This window comes from Pocillopora damicornis, chromosome 13 (assembly GCF_964200805.1).
Source record: "Pocillopora damicornis chromosome 13, jaPocDami1.2, whole genome shotgun sequence".
NCBI lineage: Eukaryota > Metazoa > Cnidaria > Anthozoa > Scleractinia > Pocilloporidae > Pocillopora > Pocillopora damicornis.
The window spans coordinates 760,418-782,305 of record NC_142682.1 but is presented as its reverse complement, the minus strand read 5'-3'; the positions used below and the strand labels follow the sequence as shown (position 1 = coordinate 782,305).

Genomic DNA, 21,888 nt, shown 5'->3' with positions numbered 1-21,888 from the left:
CAGAGATCCAATTATCAGTCGCAAATCTCTTGCGGTCGCAGACCCCCAAGCTGGCACCTCGTACATGATACGGCCGACGTTGCGAAGGGAAAGATCGTTTCTTAGTGCTCTTGGTGGATTTCTCAAACCCCGAAATTTACTTTAAGGTAAGGCCGTTAGCTTCTGAATTGCATCAAATTATCCGCGTTCAAATTTCTGGATAGAGCTCTACTTATGACAAGCTGATTTGAAATGGACACCAGCGGAAAACGAGTTTAACGCACAAGATGCATATGAAACTTTTAATAGAATTCTCCAAAGATCCACTGACTGGTCTACGAAAACCACTGAATTATTGCAATCTTTATTTTTCTTAAAAAAAAATGTTTTTCAATTTTTTTTCTTATTTAAACATATCTATCATTATTTTCCCCAAAATCGCCTAGGGTAAAGAGGGGGATTACTATATTACAAATATAATATCAATTTATTCAGACACACATATAAACAACACACACAAGTTGCAAGAACAACGAGTTAAACTTACTAAGCTAGGAATATATTAATTAAACAATCAAATAATGGCCTCAGAAAAGCGATTAGTGTTAATTATAAAACTTTGTACTTCGCGGAAAAAAGCTCAGTTGACGTCGTAATTTACAGACTCAACACTACAATAAAAAATTTAGTTTCCTAGCATCACTACTCAATGACCATGTTTCACCTCGAAGATTCGCAGCAGAGGTAAGGAGGACATTTTACGTAACAATTAAATAATTCTACTTTAATGTTACAGATGAAAGCATGCCTTTATCGGTTTTCTTCTAAAATACCCGGAAAAGTAAAAACTCAGCAAAAAGCTGAACCTGACTGGAAAATAATGAAATAGATTATTAACGTTTAAACAAGTAAAGATATTTTTATACAAAGTTTGTCAAGTAACAACATCCCCTTTGCCATCCTCGCAAGAGATACTGACGGATTACACGATGCAGAATTAAGCATTTTGAAAGAGGTATTTTCTTTATTGATGAAGGTATTGTTGAACTAATACTCATTAACGAAACATCAAAAAAGGTGTTAGAAAGGGGAGGAGGGGGGGGGACTCCCATATTATGACATCCTTTTCTTACGCCTGTCAAGAATACCTTTCCTTTCTCTTAGACAAAGCAAACTTGAAAAATTGTTCCGATTAAAGTGAAAAAAATTCAAGAGATCATATGATTTCTTGATCAAACACAATAAACCATCGCTGCCTCACTGAAAGCATGGGTTTGTAAAACTTAAAGTGTTATTTTCAAAGCCCTTCGTAGAATCCTTGGTTTTAATGTCCACAGTGTCTTTGTTAAGTCCTTCGGGACCATCGTCACTGAATGCATGCAGCACCGATTCGTCCGCCGATGAATATTCATTACCTTCTGCTCTTTTTTGTGGCTCTTTGTAGAGTGGATTGTCAAACTCTTTTACCATTGGGAGGTTTGGGTTACCCAGGTAGATTGGATTCTCAAACTGTGCCATCCGTGCTGGTTCTCTTTTAGGTTTTGAACCATCCTTACTCGCTCTACGTCTCTTACAGATGAACAATACCAAAAGTATGGCACCTAGCATTGATTAAAACACGGCACGAGTCAAAATCGAAACAAAAGAAAAAGGGTTAACCGTGCATCAAGGTTTACCGAAAAAGTACTGGATTAACACTAGAAATTCGCGGTCCAGCTTTCAAAAATCAAATCCGGCAAGGTACAAGAGAAAATAATGGGACATTATTTTCTCCCGGCCGAATATCACTGATTGCGAAAAAAGACAGTAAGATTTTATGAACAAAAATTCACACAATTTATGTTTCGGTTTTATGAGCCTTGCTTGCTTACGTTTTCTTTCGCATGCAGAAGCGATAAATGAGTTAGGAACTTCAAGGCGCGGTTGCTATAAGTTGAAAAATTGTGTTGCTAATTAATTATCCAGATATCGGTTAAGAAGAAGTAATAAACGTTTATGATTGTACTTGGCCTACCGAGCAATAAAAGTGATGAAGTAATAATGATGACGGGAAGTTTCCAAGACGACTCGTCAGCATTTTCCTGCTCTTTGGCCTCTCCTGGGGTCCTAGTTGTGAGCTGTCCGTTGGTACTTGTCTGATAAAAGAAATAAAAGGCAAGAAGAGGAGCCTATGGGCGAGTACCCAGTGGCGTGACAAACAATTACAAAGCACTTGATACAAGCAGCTTCCAAATTAACCTGTCCTTGTTAGCCAGCTCACCTTTCGCTATCGTAGTTTCAAAATCTCAGCTTATAACTGAGAACATTGAAAATATTGTTTACCATAAATGCCAGATTATTTTGAATTCTTGTTTTCTTGCGAATCCAAAAATAGGAAAATCTACCTACCTTCATTTCAACATTTCGCGATGTTGTCGATAATGTAGAAATGGTTGTCTTGTCTTCAGTAACTGGCTTTTGAATCTCTGTCATTTTCAAAGTAAAAATATACACTAAGTTAACAATCTTGTTCACGTTAAAATTTTAAATGATTTGACCAACAAAGTAGGATTGCATTGTAGTCTAAAAATTAGTCATAAATGTTGTAGGAGACAGCAATAGCCCACCTTCACACTGCAATTCACTGACAGCTCCTGGCGAGGCTGTGATGAAACCTTGTCCACAGGGGAGGCAATCCATCTGACTAACAGAAGGCTGGTAAGAGCCAAGCGGACAAAGAGCGCATGTCCGGTTCACAGAACTGTACGAGCCAGCAGGACAGTTCGCTGCGTAAAGAATGGTTAAACATATCTTAACCCTTTAGCCCCTAAAAGTGACTCGCATCTAATTTCTCCTTACTGTGTCCCCCGTGAATCAAATATGAAAGTTATGAGAATAGAGGAGATGATCACCAACTAAAGCAGCTCTCGATTGTGAAACAAATTCTCCTTGTCAGCCTCTTTGGAGATGTATGGAGAACAGTATGGAGAATATGCATATTGATGTTAGGGTGTAAAGGGTCAGCGGTAAGTTCTGCGAGACACTCAGAGCAGATTTCACGGTTCTCTTAAGACTCGGAAGGGCCCAAAAAAAACGAAAAAAATTACTAAGGTACTGCATAACTGGGAAAACAATCTTCACTTTCTCCTATAATTTATCGTCGTTTCTTCTGTTAGACAGGCTCAGTTTTTGAATAATTTTTGATATGAATAACAAAAGTAATGAGAATTGCTTCGGCTTAGTCTTGCCACGCTTTTAACCTTTTCTAGAAAATCTGCACTTCCTCTTAATCAATTAAATCTCAGACTAAAACCAATCGAGATTTGATTGTTTACGTTTTCCTCTATTAGAAGCTGATAAGGTTCAACAACAAAACCAAGAGAGGCCTTAATCCTCACCTGCCAAAATGTAAAATAAAAGCTAAGGAAGAAGTTTTTTATATGCCAGCCAATTTGCTAAAGTTTTGTGGCCAGAAATTGTAGCTTCAATCGCTCTCCACTTGAATTAAAATTTGTGACAAATGTTAACTTACCTATACAGTGCATTTCTTCAACAGTTCCATTGGTAATTGTTGTTAGGTTTTTACCGCAAGCAATACAAGCTGGCTTCCCTCGGGATGGTTGGTACATGCCAAGCGGACAAAAAGAGCATGTTTTGTTCTTTGTACTGTATGATCCAGCTGGACAATCAGCTGAAGGGTCACCGGATAAAGAGAAAATGTGATATTGATGGTACCCTTAGCTTAGAGTCTCAAAAGTAAGTTCCTGTTGTATACTCTTGTTGGAAAGGAGGCAATCGAAGTATGAAGGAAATGTGATAGAAAACGTGGTATACAAAAAACAGGTTAGGGCATTTTGGACCTATTTTGATGAAAAAACAACTAGAGATGGTTGGAACGTATTTACTAGAGATTGATGTTACAAATAACTCTATCAATCTCTAAAGGTTCATTTTGACTTTTTCCTAAATTTTTGTCATCATACTTCATTTCTCTTTAAGCTTCTAAAAAATTCATCGACGTTCAGACATTTTTAACATTTACGGTGTCTATTATGAATCGGTGAAGACAAACACAGGCATTTTTCCATTGACTGAAGTTAAATACAATATATTAGACTTTCTAGAATACTTCAATGCAAAAGTCTTTTGCGATACGAAAACAAGAATGTCACCCGAGATAAAACCGAGCCAAGAAAACTTTACTTGACATTACCAATACAGTCTGATTCTTCCACTGTTCCATTAAAGACTGTGGTGAGGTTTGTGCCACAGGGAATACATCTTGTTTGTCCTTGCACAGGTTGGTAAGTTCCGAACGGACATTCTGTGCATGTTTCATTCTCCTCTACATATGATGAGCCAGCAGGACAGTTTGCTGAGGAGATAAAGACACAGTATGTTTAAAGAGAACGCAGATCAGACTAATAAGAAATTCTTTATTAACTGACAGAATTTTATGGCTAACTCGTAAGCATAGAGGTGTAAACAAGTAAGATAGGACTAAAACGTTCGCAAATACATCAGAGGGCCTTTTAACACGTTCAGTTTGCTATAAGTTCAGATCCGTCAACGTCGGCCTCAAATGTTAGAGTCAAAGACAGGGCTGTTGTGTCTGGAACGAGATATAAGCTGAATTTTTTCCACCTTTGCCCCCTGCTGTAATTCAGAGCCAATCAGAAATGGGTTAAAGTTGACGTTATGCTTACCACAAATGTAACCATTTTCATCGAGAGCCTGTCCGGAGGGACATTCCGGAGACAGAGGGTAAACAAGAAGGCTTCCAGGATCTCCATAAACAACAGTGTTTTTCCAAGGTACTTCAAACGTCTTGTTTAGTATGCTTGAATTGAACTGTTCCACTTTTTCAATCAGATTGGCGCCAATATCAGCAATGGCTTCAACTATTTCCATGTGACGGATAAAGTTGGATTGTTTCCAAGCTTCTTTATCGATATCTAAGATAAATGCAATGGTGGCGGTGTAATTATTTCTTGAGCTGTACTCAAACTCGGAGATCAGCTTAATGGATGCATTAAGTGATCTTGCGAGTGAACGACGAATGTCATCAGTTAAGGTCTCGTTTTCTGATGACGGCAATACTTCTATGCTGGAATTACATGACAGAGCTTTGTGCACGGAATTGTTGGAGGTATTTGATACCTCCCAGCAGGAAGATGAGATATTCAGGGCGAAAAGCAGTCTGGGAAGACCCACAGAGTAGCCTAGTACGTCAAGCCGGGCCTTCTGACTGATTGCCACACCATGCTCGTTGGATGCCTCACAGTAGTAATAACCTTCTTGATGTCGGCGAGGACCAGGCATGTGTAAAACGGGTCTCGTCTCGTTAATTTTGACAACAGACGAATTGATGGATATGAAGAACCATTGAAAAGTAGGCGCAGGCTGGCCCGTTGCGTTGCAAATGAATGTCGCGGGCATTTCATCGTCAACAATAACTCTTTGTGGCTGTGGATGTAGAGTGATACTGGGCTTGTTATGAACTTTGATAATCGTTACATTAGACAGTGAATTGCCTTTATTGTTTGAAGCGACACAGACATAAACACCTTCATGTTGCTTGCTGATAGCGCGTACATAGAAAGTTCCATCCAGTGATTCGTCAACAAGCTTGTCATTCCTCATCCAAGCATACTTAATCTCAGTATCACTTTCAGCAGTGCAACGCAGTGATAAACTTTCTCCATTCAGGACGATAATTTCCTTTTGAGGTGAAGAGGTAACGTATGGTGTCCCCCCACACAAAACGGAATCGTCGCGGGTTTCATTCAGCAACAAAACAGCTTGTTGGAGCGTGTTTTCGGTTTCTGGCATTGTTAACGCTTTATAAGTTAATGCCATAATCATGTCTTTCAGCTTAGGAAGTGCGTCTTTTATCTTTATTGCCTGTGGACTGCTTTCAAACTCGTAAAATTCCCTTAACCCTTCAAAAGAATATTCGATACAGTCCATGGCACCTGAACATTCCTGAAATCCGCTATTATGGGTGAATACCTCGAGGAATGCCCTCCAAGCCTCAAGAGTTTCATTCCAAGACTGTAAGGAGTCATTTCGAACCTGAGTGCTCTCATTTTTGAGGAGTTCTATCATCTCTAGGTAGTCTGAGACGAACGAACTGTTTGGACTTCTTGAGGAACTGTTGGAAAGGTTGGAATTACTCGACGAGTTGGGCAATAAGCTGATGCCATGAACAGTGTGTGTCATTCTTTCGAGGTCATGGAATCCGGAAGATAGCTCTTCATCCAGTCCTTTAGCGGCTGAAATTAGGTTTTCCAGTGAGCGAAGAATGGAGATTAGGAACAAATGTGTTGAATTGGCAAACTGGCATGCATGAGGGTAATCCGTGAAACTGACATGTAAAACATTTACGTTTGTGTAATTCTCAAAATGACTCTGTTCTTCCGGAGCCGCTCGCTTCTTCCTGGATGATGTTCCACCAAACAGCTTGTTAAGGATCGTCTTGGAGGCAGAATTGATTGAGCGTTCGACTTGATCGAAGTCAATTACAAAAGGGACCAACGTTGATTGACTATTAGCAGAGCTAACATTGCACTGAAAAAGGATCTTTTTTGTATCTTTTGATGCTGTGGTTAGTGAAAACCTTAGGTCTCCAACATCTACAGTTTTATTACCATACGAATTAGTGGCATTCATAGCTTGGGATATCTTCAGTCCAAAGTCAACGATTCGGCGGACATGAATCATAGAAGCATTGACAATTTCTGCCGCTGAAAGGCTCTGCTCCGTGTAAGATTTTACTTTGTGCAGCTCATTAAGTGCCACTTCATGACGAATTCTCGCTTTCTCGTAAACAGCTGTAGCCTTTTTAACCTTGTCAACGGATTCTCTAAGATTCAGAAAGGCATCTTGAAAAGTTTCATCCAAGGCATCAAGCGTAAATTTAAGCTCAGTCATAGAAATGAGACATTCCTCGTTGTGTTTGACACAAAGGGGATCGATGACTTTGGTTTGGCATCCATATCGCTTACAGCACGGGTAAGGAGGACCAAATCCACCGGGTTTTGTTTTCTCTTCTTGGCCTGAGCACTTAACTTCCTTGATCATCTTGACTACAGCTTTTACCTCGAAACTTTTCTGTTCGTACTCTACCAGCCGCGGTTTACCAAGAACTGTCTTGTAGGTCTCAGAACAACCAAATATTTTCTTGCTGAAATGTCCAACAATACCTCCACCAATCGCACCAGCCAATCCTCCAATAACCTTTCCGACTTTCGTTCCTACAGGTCCAAACGCACTTCCAATAATCCCTCCAACAAATTTTCCAACCTGAGCTCCTTTCTTAGCATAATCCATTATTTTTTTGAACGAGACCCCGGATCTACAGTTTCCAGTATACACGGTATGATACGTCTGCACACTAAAACTGCGTTTTCTAGTGCTACTTTCCACAACTTTTATTATCATTGGTTTTTGAACCGTGGCACAGTATCGCTCAAGATAAGTTATGTTTATCTGGTCCTGGCAGAGGTCAGGGTGAACACAGCCGTTCAAACAAGTGTAGTTGCACTCTCTTATCTCACACACAGGATTTAGAAGATATCGATTAAGGTTGACCGTGTTGTTAAAACTCACTTTTGCTGATTGATATTGCAGACGTGCCACACGAAGATTTTCTGCAGCTTTTTCCTTTTTTCGTCTCAGCTGTTCAGTGATCGTCTGTTTTTCTTTAAGAAATTTCCTGGCTGCATCTGCTTTCGTATTTGCAACACTAAACGCTGCCTTTGCATTCCTCAACCTTCTAGCTGCCTCCTTGGCTGCAAGGATAGTCTCATTGGCAATCGTACCTTCTAGCATGGCATGAAGACGTGATGACTTTCTCATGGTGCCCTTCACTCCAAACACCAAGGATTTCCAGTCGGCAACGTTTTCAAGGTCAGCTGTTACATTCAAAAGCGTCTCGAATGTTCCAAAAATTGGTCCCGAGATGGAAAAGAAGAGCTCATTTCCTACCATTCGTATGCTAGTGGTTTTGGTCAGTCCCAATAATCGAACAGAACTCTCCAATGTAGTCTCGAGTGGCTCATTTTTGCGGCTTATTAGCATTCTCAGCGGTCTCCAAGCAGGGAAAGTTATTGCACTGCCAAGGGTTAGGTCTCTCAAGGCAGTTCCCACAACGATTACACTACTGTCTGCGCCAGAACTGTTAGTTAAACAGTATTTGTCAGTCAGGGACCATACATTACAATTAATGTTGGTAAAACAGAGTTGTTTGTGACAAATCTGTGCCACAAGGGCAAAACGAATACCAGCAAAGGATTGCCGAATGGACGACTGGGTGAATACCAGAGAGATAGTCACTGGAAGATCTGACTTAAGTTTAATGAGGCGACTGATGACATTTTCAACGTTTGAACGATTCTGGTATGCTTGTGACTTGGCTATGAAAAGATCAAGGACTCTTGGTATCTTGTCAAGATCGTTGTCAATCTCTGCAACCACTTTTTTTAGCTTCAAGAGATCTGAAGAGGAGGATAGCAAATTTCTAGCCTTGATGACCTTAACGAGCGTCTCTTCTATCATTGCAGCTCCCCTTTGCGCCGTTTCTTGCAATTCAGGAACAAATATCTGAACATCTAAAAAGACCCTCTTTATGTCTCGCGACTGATATTCCAGAGATTTCAAGTTTTTGTTAGGATCGAATGCAGCGATATCTTCTCCACCGTCAATCGAGTAGTAGATTTGCAAATATTTGGTTCCTCCATTGGGTTTAACAAAGGTGAAAAAAATGCTATTCTTGAAAGGTTCGGCTGCTCGATCCAGGGTAAAGGTGAAGCCTTGAGGAACATGGCATTCCGATGTGCGAAGGGGTGGTCCTTAGTAGAGAAAACAAAATGTACTGGTTACAAACTTTAACATAATAACTATCCTAATAATGATAAAAATAAAAGAAACGAACGATAACGGGGAGAAGGGGGCATCAAGATCAACAACAAGCATCGTTAAGATTTACCTCCAAGTTGTGACTTTGCGACCACACTATTGGCGTGAAACCTCAGAGAAAACTTCTTGCCCAAAACTTGTAAAGAAAAAGTAAACTCGACTGATCCATGGAATATACTCTTGATTGGCCGAGAAAAGTACCTGGTGAGTAACTACAAGACAATTAGAGACTAAGGATTATAATGTAATTGTTACGAGGAAATTGCAACCTTGAGATTAAGTTGAAACCCTCCATGCAGTTTTCTTGATCCTCATATGATGTCCGATATGATTCCTTCCATGTCCACAACGTTACTACGTTGCATTGAATAACCCTCCAAGATCAAAGCTGAGCATGGTTGGCCTTGGTCTCCAGGTTGTCTAGGTATTGATAAACTTAAGATGAAATTGAATTCTCTTGGCTATTTTATAATAGCTACAAGACAAGGCTTTATACTCACGCCATTCAAATCTTCTACAAATGAGAACACTTGGCCACTCATTTTCATGTTGATTGTAAAGTCACTTGTGTTTTTTAGGGAAATGTTAGTAGTTCCCTTCCACCACACATTATAATGAAAATCTGAAAAGTGTTCAGCCATTGGATCAGAAGGCAAGGAGTTCGTTAAGCTTTGGTACTTTTTTGGAGCGGTGAAACCAAAAGATGATAACAAGACACCCCAACCATTATAAGTCAAGTCCTTCAAAACGGGCATTTTGCTAATTTCTTTACCAGCCTTTTCGGATAATGTCAGGAACACTGCACTACCGCAAGGGTCGGTTGCAAAACAACAGCCTTTGCTGGGCAGGGAAATTTGTTTCCTCCCAGCGGAGATAGTGAAAGTGACTTTCGGACGATATGTGACCATTGCATCGGGGATACCAAGAGGAGGAAACTTGCAATTCAGGTCACTTTGAGTGCTTGTGATCTGAATGAGGTCGGCTCGAATGTTTTCTGCGGCAAATAAATTGTTGTCGTCTTTAACCATAAGTCGTATCCATAATGGTAGCTTGTCTGTCAAGTACCGCATGAAAGACTTTGGAGAAGCGTCTTCCTGGATGAATTCAATCAAGGCTTCGGTGGTTGGCTGAAAGGAGCACATTTCGTTCGATGTTTGGCCTGCTGAGCTCGTATTGGTAGAGCTTGTCTGGGCGATAAGTGTTTTCAGTAACTCTGATTCTTGACCTGATTGATAAGGTGAAGAGAAATTGTATCCCACAAGACTCAAAGGAATTGTTTTGTTGTCAGATGTAATGATGTGAACAGGCCCTGACTGGACGAGAACATCATTTGGTAGGGTTGAGGAGGGGCTATAGGCTACTTTTAGCCCGCACAGGAAGTTCTCTAGGTTCTTCGTTCGGCATCCGATTGGTACCTCGCCATTTAAAAGCCCCAGTCTGGTGTAAATGCTGTTTGCATTTGATATGTTATGACCAACAAAGATTGGGCTATTCGTGGGAGACACAAAAGTATGCTTGTCTATCCCACTGAGGTCATATGACACTGTACCAACTCCAGACTCGTGTCCAATAACTTTAAACTCCGCTTGATCTGATGGATACTGAATCATCACTCTCTTCGGATGGAAGGTCATTTTCAGGGTTGCATCGAAGAGAACAGTCAATACGTTGTTAGGTTTCGCAAGTAATGAAAGATCTTCCGAAAGCCTTCCGGGAATCAGTTTTGGGAAATCAGGAGGTGTAACAACACCTCTTTCACAGAGATCACCTTCATATCCAGTATTCTGACAATCACATGAAAACTTTTGTGAATCGATGACGATGCATCTTCCTCCGTGCCGACAGGGGTTGGGTTTGCAAAGGATTATCTCTAGGTAGAATTCAAACAGAAACAGGAATGAAGTAAGATACTGAACAAATAGGTTAAATAACAAATTACTTATTACTACTAGTGCACGGAGGGATGAAAACTTCAGGAAAAGGGAACAGGAGTTTAGTGTTCGTTTTTGCTACAATATGAATTCTTCATTCAATGCCCATTCCCCAATGACAACTCATACCTTCACACGTAAAGTTTCCTTTGTTCCAAGCTACGTCGCTGGAGTTAGTCAGCCGGCACGTTGCAACGTTGCGGCCAGATACAACGTATCCTTCTATACAGTCAAGTGTGCATGTGGAACCAAACGTCGTGTGACATGGAAGTAAAACTATGCCTTTCTCTGGTGGATATAGTCGACCACAACGTCTCACTATGTTAAGTTATGGAGGGAACAATAACGTGAGTATTTTAAAATGGATTGACAAGGTAAGTGGTAACGTCCTAACGATACAAGTGATGGCATGCTCAGCTTGCAGTACAAACTCTTCACAAATAAAAGATATAAATATTGTTAAACATAGTCGTTAAACAGGAGTTTATAGACAAAAAGATTTTCTAGAGTAATAAGCCAATTTGGTGTAGAAAAGATATCGTAGAAAGAAACGTGACTGGAAAAAGCAGAAGGAAAACTAAGAAGTGTGAGAATCTACTGGCTATTCAACTGCCATTGTTGATACCTTTGCAAGACGTTTGCTGTCCGTCCCACTTTGAAGAATTGAGGCAAGTTCTCTCTCCAGAACCTTGTATTTCATATCCATCCTCGCACGTGAACCAACAGGTCTCATTTGTGACAGATCCGCTGCAGTTCATGTGACCATGAGGTGGGGCAAAGATGTCCTCACAAGGAAGTCCTAATTAAGGCGAGGAAAAAAATTTGAAAGGACGGTAATGACAGATGTCTACACATTCCTAAAGGCCTAATTCCTTTGTACCTGTTGCTCAATAACATTTGTTCCGAGGTCTCGTACTCTCTGATAGACTCTGAGAAAAACCTTAACAACATGAATTTGTTAAACTAAGGTAGCAGTTGTATAGTATAACCTACCTTCACAGGTTCGCATGTCGGCCCTTTGTCTGTAGCCATGAAAACATGAGCAGCCATATGACCCATGTGTATTGTGGCACTTGTGTCCACAAAAGTGGACTCCTGTGTTACATTCATTCACATCTGTGAGGTAAAACGAATATGATCAGCGATCTGTAACTGAACAGTATTCGATCCATACACAACTTTTCTTTTGGAGAGCGGACTGGTGGGTTGATCGATGGATCAATGGTTTATTCGGCCCATGGTCAGGTCTGTAGGGTGGATGTTAGAGTCTCCAAACTTATATGCGGTTATTTTTGTCAACAGCTATATTCTTTAGGACAGTTACAGATCAACTGAAGTTGTTTTTATGTTCCGCAGCGTTACAAAGGAATATAGGACAGTCTTACCCCGACACCGCTTTCCATCGTACAGAAGCTGATATCCCAAGTCACAGCTGCAGGTGTAGTTCCCTTGTGTGTTGTGACAGATTTGATCACATCCTGCTTGGATGACCATTTTGTTAAGGCTCTTTACGAACACAGGGGTGCATTCGTCCACATCTGAAAAAACAAGACATGGTGCTCGAGGAATAAATTTCATTGGTTAAGCTGTACGTGCATGGATAGTGTTAACGACAAATAGGTAAATAGCCATCAACTAATGACCTCTGCGCAAAGCAATTACTATTTCCTTGGCGAATTAGCAAGAAAGATGGTGGCAAGAAGTGCTTTTCAAAACTAAGAGGCCATGGTGAGAAGATGGGTGGCCTTTTACCTGAACAAGTCTTGTTGTCTTTGTTGAGTTCATATCCTGAGTTGCAAGAGCAGTAGAAGCCTCCATGGTAATTGTTACACTTTTGCTGGCAGCCATGATGTCCCAGCAAACATTCATCATGATCTGTAACATAGGTTAACAAACGGTTTCATCCTGAGCGTTTTTAATAAGAATCGGTCAACTCAACACCTGTATAAAGCGTGATGGGGAATCTGACCTTGCGGATTACATGAGGTTGTAAATGAAGACGGATGTGACAGAATGAGCAAACATTTGCCTGTGCTCTTCCGCTGTCTCAAATAAACTTGCATCCATTTTCATTAGGAGTAACATACCCGAGCAAGATCTTCCATTTGAATCCAAGAGGAACCCAGCGGGGCATTCACAGCGATAAGATCCCACAGTGTTAACGCACTGGTGGGTACAGAAACCATTATTTGACAGGCATTCGTCAATATCTGACAATAAAGAGTAATATTGCTGTCAGTCTTACAACAGTGGTACTGCGCAAAGAGACAAATAGAGGTGTAAATAAAGCAAGAAGCCGGCTAGCAAGTTGTTATTCTGATCTCATTCTGGCTGCCCTGACTATAAATTTTCTCCTGACTATTTTCTGAAAACATGTACTAAGCAAGTCATCTCACCTTCGCAGTAAGTACCGTTGTTCCCCCTAATAAGTTTGAAGCCATTAAAGCAGCCGCATGAAAAATTTCCGGGTTGATTATGGCATGTTTGAGGGCATCCTCCATTGGCTGTTAAACATTCGTTGACATCTTAAAGAAAAACACACGGAATTTATTTGTATCACATAGAGACGTAAGACACCGCCAGCATTTCCTCTACATTAGGCTGATTTTCATGGACACCTTGAGCAAGCCATCTCCAATTCTCTCCCATCTGACAAATTAGTAACAGATTGTTTTCAAAATTACCATCACAGATGGTTCCACCACTTCGGAGCTTAAATCCTGGTGCACAGGTGCACTTGTAGCCAGGAACGAGGTTGACACAGTTTGCACCACAAGCCTCTCCAGGAACCCCACAACTGCAAGGTCTTGGTAATAAAGTCTGACATTCGTCGATATCTGAAAATGAGACAGCAGGTGAATACGAATAGATTACTTGGCTCACGAGTAAAGCGTGGAGATAGTTTGGGTTTAAAAAGGAATCACTGCTCGTGGAGGCTTAAGGTTGGTCTCTCTCTCGCTTAAGAAATCGATGAATTCAAATGCGCTTCTTGATAAAATGGAAACAAGAGAAAGTATTGGCATTTGCAGAAGTTTCAATGTTGTCAAAGTACTAAACATTTATCTTGAGAATGAAGAAGAAATTGTAAAATCTACCAGGGCGAAGATGGTTCTTCCTCATCAAAAAACTTTCTTAGACCTTCTATAATCTCAATGTTAAAAATCATTTCTCTTCAATCACTTTTGAAATGTGATACCTATATGACCAATGCTAAACATCATGATGGAAATCATACCCTGACATCTGTGGCCATGCTGGGTGTATCCAATGTTGCAGCTGCACTGATATGAGCCAGGTGTATTCACACAATTTTGGTCACATCCACCATTATTTCTAGCACATTCATTGTAATCTATGCATAAAAACACAAGACACTGCCACTTCTAACGTCACCTCCACCCTAACTTCCATTGAATCGACTTTATAAGATTGCGAGTGGAGATCGTCGATCATTTTTCTACGATCAGCGATCAGTTATGAAAATGAATATGAAGGGTTCCTTACTTTACAACAAATGTCAAAATGTGATATTTATGTAAGGAAACAAGAAATGAATGGTTGAAGAAACTGATTTTCTTTTTGTACCACTCCAATTCTCTGAGATCGGAGAAGGGTTGATATAGGGGAAGGCAATCACACGTTGCAAATCTGTTCACGTGTACCCCTAAGCGGCGTCTATATGGGTACCATCGAAACACTTCAAGGAGCACTCGACGGAGCCCGAATACCTTGAACTTGTGGTGAAATTTCCTCAAACTACTTGCCGATAAGGCCTACATGGGATCACAGTCTCCAGACTTGACCCCGTCTTAAGACAATTGAAAACTGGTTGGAGTACATTATGGTTTCTTAAATTGATATGTACCCATGATTAAGATGGGAAAGATAACGAGGAAAACGTTGTTAATAACAAAACATGTAAATGCAATGTAAATGCAGAGTACCATTGCCACAGGTAGACCCAGTCCATCCCGAAGAACATTGGCACCTGTTGGGTGCGACACAAGAGCCGTGATTGGAATTACAACCCTGAGAACAGATCGCTAAAAGCAAAATAAAAGAATTCATTGGATAAATTTTGAAATAGGCAGCTATAGAAAATTTCATAAATATGAAAATTACTGGAGAAGTTAATGTACCTTTGGTGCATTCTCTTGAGCTTGAATAGCTTTTCTTCCATCCGCTGCAGCAGTAAATTATTTTCACATAGACATTTCTGGTTCTTTGGACAGTGTAATACACTGTTCTTGGTCTGGAAGATAATCACATGTACATTGAATTATAAGAGTTACTCAGATTATGATGAAATAGGCTGGAAATTTTTAACTGAATTGAAATAATTTAATTGAAATGAAATAAGAAAAACCGTAAAATTGAATAGTACCTAAACACATGGATTCTAAGGAATATAATTTATAAAAATCTAAGCTGGCGGGAGGCAAACTGGCTAAATGAAAAAGAGAACTATTACATTGCAGATAAGAGGCTAAATCAATCTCGTACCCAGATCGTACAGTGATTAATAAACTGTAGGGACCTTACCGTTATGTGGCCGGGGAAGGGCTTGGTACGAAACCATGGCTAGGTTGGTGAACAAATCTCAAAATGACATAGTCTGCACATTTCATGCAAATTTTCGAAAGGTCGGGTTAATATGCGGAATCTTAAAACGCAGTTATAGTCATCATTTGATATATCCTTTTTGACGGAGGCAAAAGCTGATTAGTTTTAGGAGGATGTTTTTCTTTTGAAATATATTTACTGACCTGGTTGTGTCACATCTGCCCCAACCAAACCATCCGCAACTGGTTTTGGTGTGTGTGTATGTTGTCCTCGATGTAGTAGAGTAGTAAGCCTCTGCCTGCACTGTATATCTGAAACAAACGTTTTGCCTGCAAGATACATGACATTCACATGTTTGCACGTGTGCGTACTCTGAAACCGCCATGAGGTGGCTTTGGCTATCGTATAATTTGAGTGTAACAAAACCATAAAGAAAGAGCGGCTGGCCAAATTTGATTCATGTGCGTGCCCATGACCGATATACCATGTGGCCTTTTCGGTCCGCCCTCTTTGAGTGAATTTTGGTTGTAGGTAAGTGAAGTTGAGGTGCTGGAGAACAGCGAGGAGAATGGTTCTTTTAATATCAAACTGACTTTGGCAAAAAGGAACTACATCAGGAAACCACAATTCTTTCCGCCCAAAGCTAAAGTAACTTGGACGAAATCGACATTTCCAGTCTACGTCTTGATTCTTCCAGTCTCCCTCTCTGTCCCATTATCTTCTGCTTTGTTTTAAAACTGTAGTGAAATTTTGAATCTTAGATTTAAAAGAGCTGGGAAAGAAAACAGGTGTTGCGTTTTAACGGCGATATGTGTGAAGCCACGTGAATAACACATTCTCGCGAGAAATCGACAACGGATGGTAATGATTAAAAAAAAAAAATGCAAGTCAACTGCGGGACCTCCAGCCATTGTCCAAACTGTCCAACGGAGTCCATTTTGAAGCTTGATGAAGGCGAAAGTCGGTTCGAAAAGGCAAATATTGTGAACGTAACGATCTGTCAAGCTCAGTTGCCATTAAAAAAGAAATTAATTGAGAAAACCAAAAAGTTGAAATGTTTCTAGATAATTTCGTGAGAGGGGCATAAGGCTGGCGACATGCTTAGGTACTCTTGAATTCAGTAATTAAGACAAGTTTAAAGTCCACACAAACACTATGCCCTCCACTGTAGACATAGCCATTCTTAATTAATCCATATATATATTTTTTTACAGGCATCAAATGGACGCCAAGTTTTTCATGATGTTCGAGCTATTTTCAAGCCGCAAGAACTTTTCTCAAAACAGTTTCCCTAATTAAAGCTTTCTAACTTTGGGCAAAAGCTAAGCATAGAAGTACACAGCTTTTGCACTTTAAATGAACCCCGAAAGTCTTGATGTTTTATTTAAGCATTATGTTATAAATTTTTAAGGATATCAAAAATCTGTTCCTTCTTCAAGAAGTATTTAATTTGATGGAATTATGTCATGACAATAATTGATTATGAAAGAGAAAGAACTCCGAAAAATGAAAGACAGTTTTTGTTCGAAGAAATTTGTTAAATAGCCTGTTATGAAAGAGAAAGACTGCCGAGAAATAAAAAATAACGGTTTTGATTCTAAGAAATGACACACACACCCATGGCCTCACGCGGTGGTGTGATTCTTTAAAAGAACAGGAAGTCAAAAAAGAGGTTAAACTTTGCTCGCTTACCATTGCGTGACATTCTCAGAAAAACTGGAAGTCGATGATATACTACATCAGGGGGTTTTCCCGGGGAAACGATTCATAGCATTTCTATTGTTTTGAGGTCACATGATAGTTGCATGATTTTTTTCGACCAATCAGCAAGTGTCTGATGCATCGTACATGAAATCAGCTCCTGTGAAGAGAAAGATATTCAAATACTAACCAGTTTATTTCATACGACAACAGTGGTTTCTCACTCGTCGGTATTAGGATAATGGTTTCTCACGCGTCAGAACTGAAATAGTGGTTTCTCACGCGTTGGACTTGATGATGCACGACACTGTTTATGAAGACTGTGGCACTTGTATGCAGACTACCACAGCTGTTGCATGTTGTGGTGTCTTCAAATTTTACGTTGTCCATAAGGGTAAGATGTTATACCATCTTCATGAATGTATCGCTTATCACCAAAGCAGCTGAGTGATGCTTTATTTAGTTCATAGCTCCCGAGTTGATGATTCTTATTTTGGATGGTTTCATTTTACGATATTTTTGTTGCTTATTGAGTGGTACGTTTTTGTAGTCTTCGTGTTTTATTTTTTATTTAAATTATATTTTTGGTGCCTTTAGCTCTTTTGCTGCCTTTTCATTATCCTTCATATAAGGATAAATTTTTTATCTTAAACCGACGGATTTAATGACTGTTGTTCCGGATGCTCCATCTTTGAATTTCCCGATACTTTCTTGTTTGTTTTGTCGAATTATATTGAGTCTTCTGGATATTCACTGCTGTCGAATTTATCTTTGTCACTGCAAAAGTCTTTATAAACGTCTTCAGTTTCGATTACATAAGTTATACTTTTTGTGTCGGTGACAAGTAATTTTGCTTTATGATTGTATTTCTTTCTGATGTAATTGTATTGAAAATCGTACATATGTGTTTTAGAAAGATCAAGAAAACTCATGCCTACAAAGTGATTTATTCTTTAATCTTATGAATGGCTACAAGATTGTCATTAAAAATTTTACTGTTTACAAATGTTGGTTTTGAGCTGTATTTCAATAATTTTTTTCATCAGTTATGAGTTTGATATCTACCCTTCTGCGAATGGTTTCCATTGTTTTTCCGAATACGCTGTCATTCATAAGCTTGAAGAATCTTTTCAAATGAATTTCTGGCTGCAGTTCTTTTCTGTGTGTGAAAATCAATATTTTGCTACAACCAAGCAGACTGATTGAATTGTAAAGCACTCCGAACCCTTTTCGGCTTAAACCCGAGAATGAGATACAGTTGAAGGTTTCTCTATTGAGGTACATGTTTTTGTTTTTCAGACTGTGTTGGAACTAGTTTTTTAACCTGCCCGATGCTTTCATTGTATTTCTATCTTATCTTTTCACAACAGTTTGAAAGCATATCTTCAGAAACATATTTTTTCAGCGGTAAGTTGGTAGTCATTATAACTATCATGTCATTTACGTGGATACTCAAGATCAACTTCAAGAATCAATCCTTTTTCCCCCTACCTCTGTGTATTCAGATAAATTGACTTTATTAATAGCTTTTTCACTAAACCATTTAAAACCACCAGTTGGAATATACTGACTCATGACCCAACCATACAGATTGTTAGCATAAAGGTACATAATATACTTTCATGGTGCTTTGTCATCATAATTTCTCATGTAATTATTGTTGGCTTTTTCCATAGCTTTTCAAATATCTGTATTTTGTTTTAATGGATAAATCTGTATTTTGTTTTACTGGATATATCTGTATTTTGTTTTACTGGATATATCTGTATTTTTTTTGATTGATATATCTGTATTTTTTTTAATGGATATTTTCTTTGAGAGCGTTACTTTCCTCCTCTATTTTTGTCCTTGGTATTGGAACTGGCATCATCATCTTTTTTGTCGTTGGCATTGGGGTCGGTTTGTACCCATCTCTGAACTCAAGTGGTGAAGGAATGATAATGTCTTCATAATCACTTGTGTCCACGATATCATCTTGTCCTTTTATTTCCATAACATCATTACCAACTTTTTCAGACATGCGGTCCATAACACTTTTCAGATCTTGAATCTTGTCTTGATGCCCATTTGGTGTGTATAAATATATTTTGTCAAAAAAGAATAATGGCTTGCGCAGCATATACATCATAGTATTTGTCTTCCCACAACCTAATTTACTGCAAACTAACATGCGATACTCTTCATCCAAAAACTTGTTCAACCTTCTTTTTTGTTTTGCTTGTTATCGATATCATAGTTTGGAATCTTCATATTATATGGGTATATTAAAATATCTGCCGTTTGACATATATCTTATGGAATAACTGTCATTGAATATATATGTATGAGAATAACCGTCAAAAAGCACTTATTTATGTCATAAATATATGTGGATATTTCAAGACCGAAAAGAAATCTTGATACATGGATGCAAGTTGACTCTCTGAAACACCAGATATCAAGAGAAATCAAGGATCACCGTGATGGAAGAGATATGTATCAATATGAAACCAGAGAAACATTAAAACCAATCGTTGATTCCCAAACAGAAGGAAGCGAGGCAGCTGATGCAAAAAAGACTGATTCATCAAACAGCTTCAAGACAATCAACTGGCTTTGACAAAGGGTTAAGAAGATATTGTTAAAAAATACCAACTACCATCGGAATTAGCAGTAACAGGTATGGCTATGCAAAAACTTATAAAAGTAAAAATAAAAGCTTCAAGACAAGGATTAAACATTGGTTCCCAGAAATGTGCATTATTGAAATAATAGTATCCTAATGATCCTGGGATAAAAGTCCTTGACAATGAAATACGCGTTTGTATAAAATACAGAAAGGAATTAGATAAGCGTATCGACTTAATAAGACCTACAAAAAATCAGGAGAAGGACTCAGAAACTACAAGCAACCAAAAAGAAATGCATACAAGATCAACAATGGAGAGTATGGTGGCTGTTAGATTAATGTGCTACGGTTGATGAATGAAATGATCGTTGAGGCATATAAAGGGGGAAAAGGTTGTGTATAAAGACCGTGGTGACAAGAGTTTGATTGATTTGTTGAAAGGGTTTCAATTCAAAAAAGAAATTTTCAAGCAAAGCTGTCCAGATATTCAACAACCTCAACATGTTGTCAGGCATACCAAAACACACATCTTCAGGCAAATCAAAACTGACTGGCGGTATGGTATATTACACATCTCCAAAAGATTTGATGAAACGATTGACTCTTTTGACTGGCGCACGTCGTGCAGGTAACAATAACAACTAAGAAATGCCAGATGTTTGATGAATTGTTGAAACTGTCCGCGATATAAAAAACACAACATGACGCATATATCAGGCAATATTTAATGTAATCTAATAATATATGAATAGACCATTTTTTCTGAACTCAAGTGATGGTTAAGAAACTCCAAAAGCCATGATTTCAACATCACTTTCACTCCACAATTGACGCTCGACAAAAACAGTAATTATTATCCTGCCGTCGACTCTGTCAACATGAGTCACAGCTGGTACAATGTTTCAGCAAATCACAACAAATTTCGGTTTTCTGGCATCTTACGCAGAATTGACTTCATAACGTATTCACAACCATCTCTACCTTAAAACGAAAAGCTCACGGCTGAAGTGAAGGGGATTTTTCTTGTTTTTTTTTAGATTTCTCTGCGTAATTAATAGGGGAAAAATCCCATGTCTACTTTCATTTAAAGCGAACGTTGTGTAGTTTGTTGTTTGGATCTGCGCTCCATAGTTTTTGTTTAAAAGCTCGTGAACTTTTTTTTGTTTTCTGTTAAGATCCTATTTTCGCTTTGACCTCGACAACATACGCTTTTTGCTTTCATATGTCTTTTCTTCTTTTTCATCTCCTGTATACAACAACTCTTTGTGCGACACGCGAAGGCCAGAGGTTTCATCTCCGAACCTCCACTATACCTTGTTAAACTCCAAGTCTGTGCGTCTATCTGCCTTCCTATCACCCTCCCGAGATACCAAAACTTTACTTGCAAGAAATGAGCGCTGAAGAAACGTAATGATTTGGAAACAGTATAAACAAAATACAGAGTATTCAAACAGACGCCACACGTTATAAATGTTCGTCGACTTACCCATATTGGTAGAGATTTAAGGGGTTGATCCCACTTTGCCACGTTCTCCTGAAGCATGTAACCAAGCACAAGACAGAAAATAACTTGGGAAACATAGTGATGCAGCCCTCTCTAAAGCGTTCATAGACGAATCCACAGCCGGTCTGTACAGACTCAGGCAGACTTAACGAGAGGTCCCTATTATAAAACACCGATGACGTAAGGCGTAACGAAAAGAGCATGCGCAAGGTGAAGAGGAATCTACGATTTGCGGAATAGTGTATAGGTGAATGATATCTCGAAATAGAAAATAGCAATGTTTGCCGGCTTTTTTCAAATCAAGCAACATTTTGTTTAACTTTATTTGAGTTTTACTAGTAGGATCAGAGTTTAAGACTGCATACGTACTTTTGTCATTGAGAAGGGACAAAGCTATGTCGTACTATTACTGTTTGTCCATAACTACAACTCAGTGAGATCGTGATGATGGCGGCTTACTACCTGACGCCTATTAAAATACGTAAATCAGAGGGTAAATGCAAAATTCCACAAGACATCTTGCTGTAGTGTATTAAATTTGTAGACTGACGACTTTGTTTTGTGCAGGAACAGATTTTTGCCTTTCTCTATGACTAAAATTTCTGCGGGAAAATAATTTTCGCGTTTTTACAAGCAACAGAACAAACAGAATACCACGGGCAGATCGACCTTAACAGAAATCATTATTCGCTTTTTTTGATTCA

At 39.1% G+C, this 21,888-nt stretch overlaps 1 protein-coding gene across 1 annotated transcript; it reads right to left on the bottom strand.

Annotated features, from left to right (window-relative positions):
* Positions 1-324: 324 nt before the first annotated feature.
* On the bottom strand, positions 325-21,326 carry LOC113681312 (uncharacterized). Its single transcript, XM_089192824.1, has 22 exons — positions 21,167-21,326; positions 15,575-15,700; positions 14,948-15,060; positions 14,753-14,851; positions 14,044-14,160; positions 13,493-13,645; positions 13,205-13,333; positions 12,896-13,018; positions 12,561-12,683; positions 12,194-12,346; positions 11,802-11,924; positions 11,434-11,607; positions 10,938-11,126; positions 9,378-10,747; positions 8,948-9,089; positions 4,665-8,810; positions 4,172-4,333; positions 3,491-3,649; positions 2,586-2,744; positions 2,368-2,444; positions 1,994-2,114; positions 325-1,580 (listed from the first exon to the last, which is right to left on the bottom strand). Exons 1-22 carry the CDS (start codon positions 21,259-21,261, stop codon positions 1,237-1,239), a joined length of 8,397 nt encoding a protein of 2,798 aa, XP_089048950.1. The 5' UTR covers positions 21,262-21,326; the 3' UTR covers positions 325-1,236.
* Between the last annotated feature and the right edge of the window lie 562 nt (positions 21,327-21,888).

Bases quoted from the DNA above. Each gene is read 5' to 3' on its own strand.
- LOC113681312 (XM_089192824.1), bottom strand. From the start codon at position 21,261: ATGTTTCCCAAGTTATTTTCTGTCTTGTGCTTGGTTACATGCTTCAGG. The intron at 14,852-14,947 runs GTACATTAACTT...TTTTGCTTTTAG, and splicing joins CTCAAGAGAATGCACCAAAG to CGATCTGTTCTCAGGGTTGT. The intron at 13,646-14,043 runs GTATGATTTCCA...TCTCATTTTCAG, and splicing joins GCATGGCCACAGATGTCAGG to ATATCGACGAATGTCAGACT.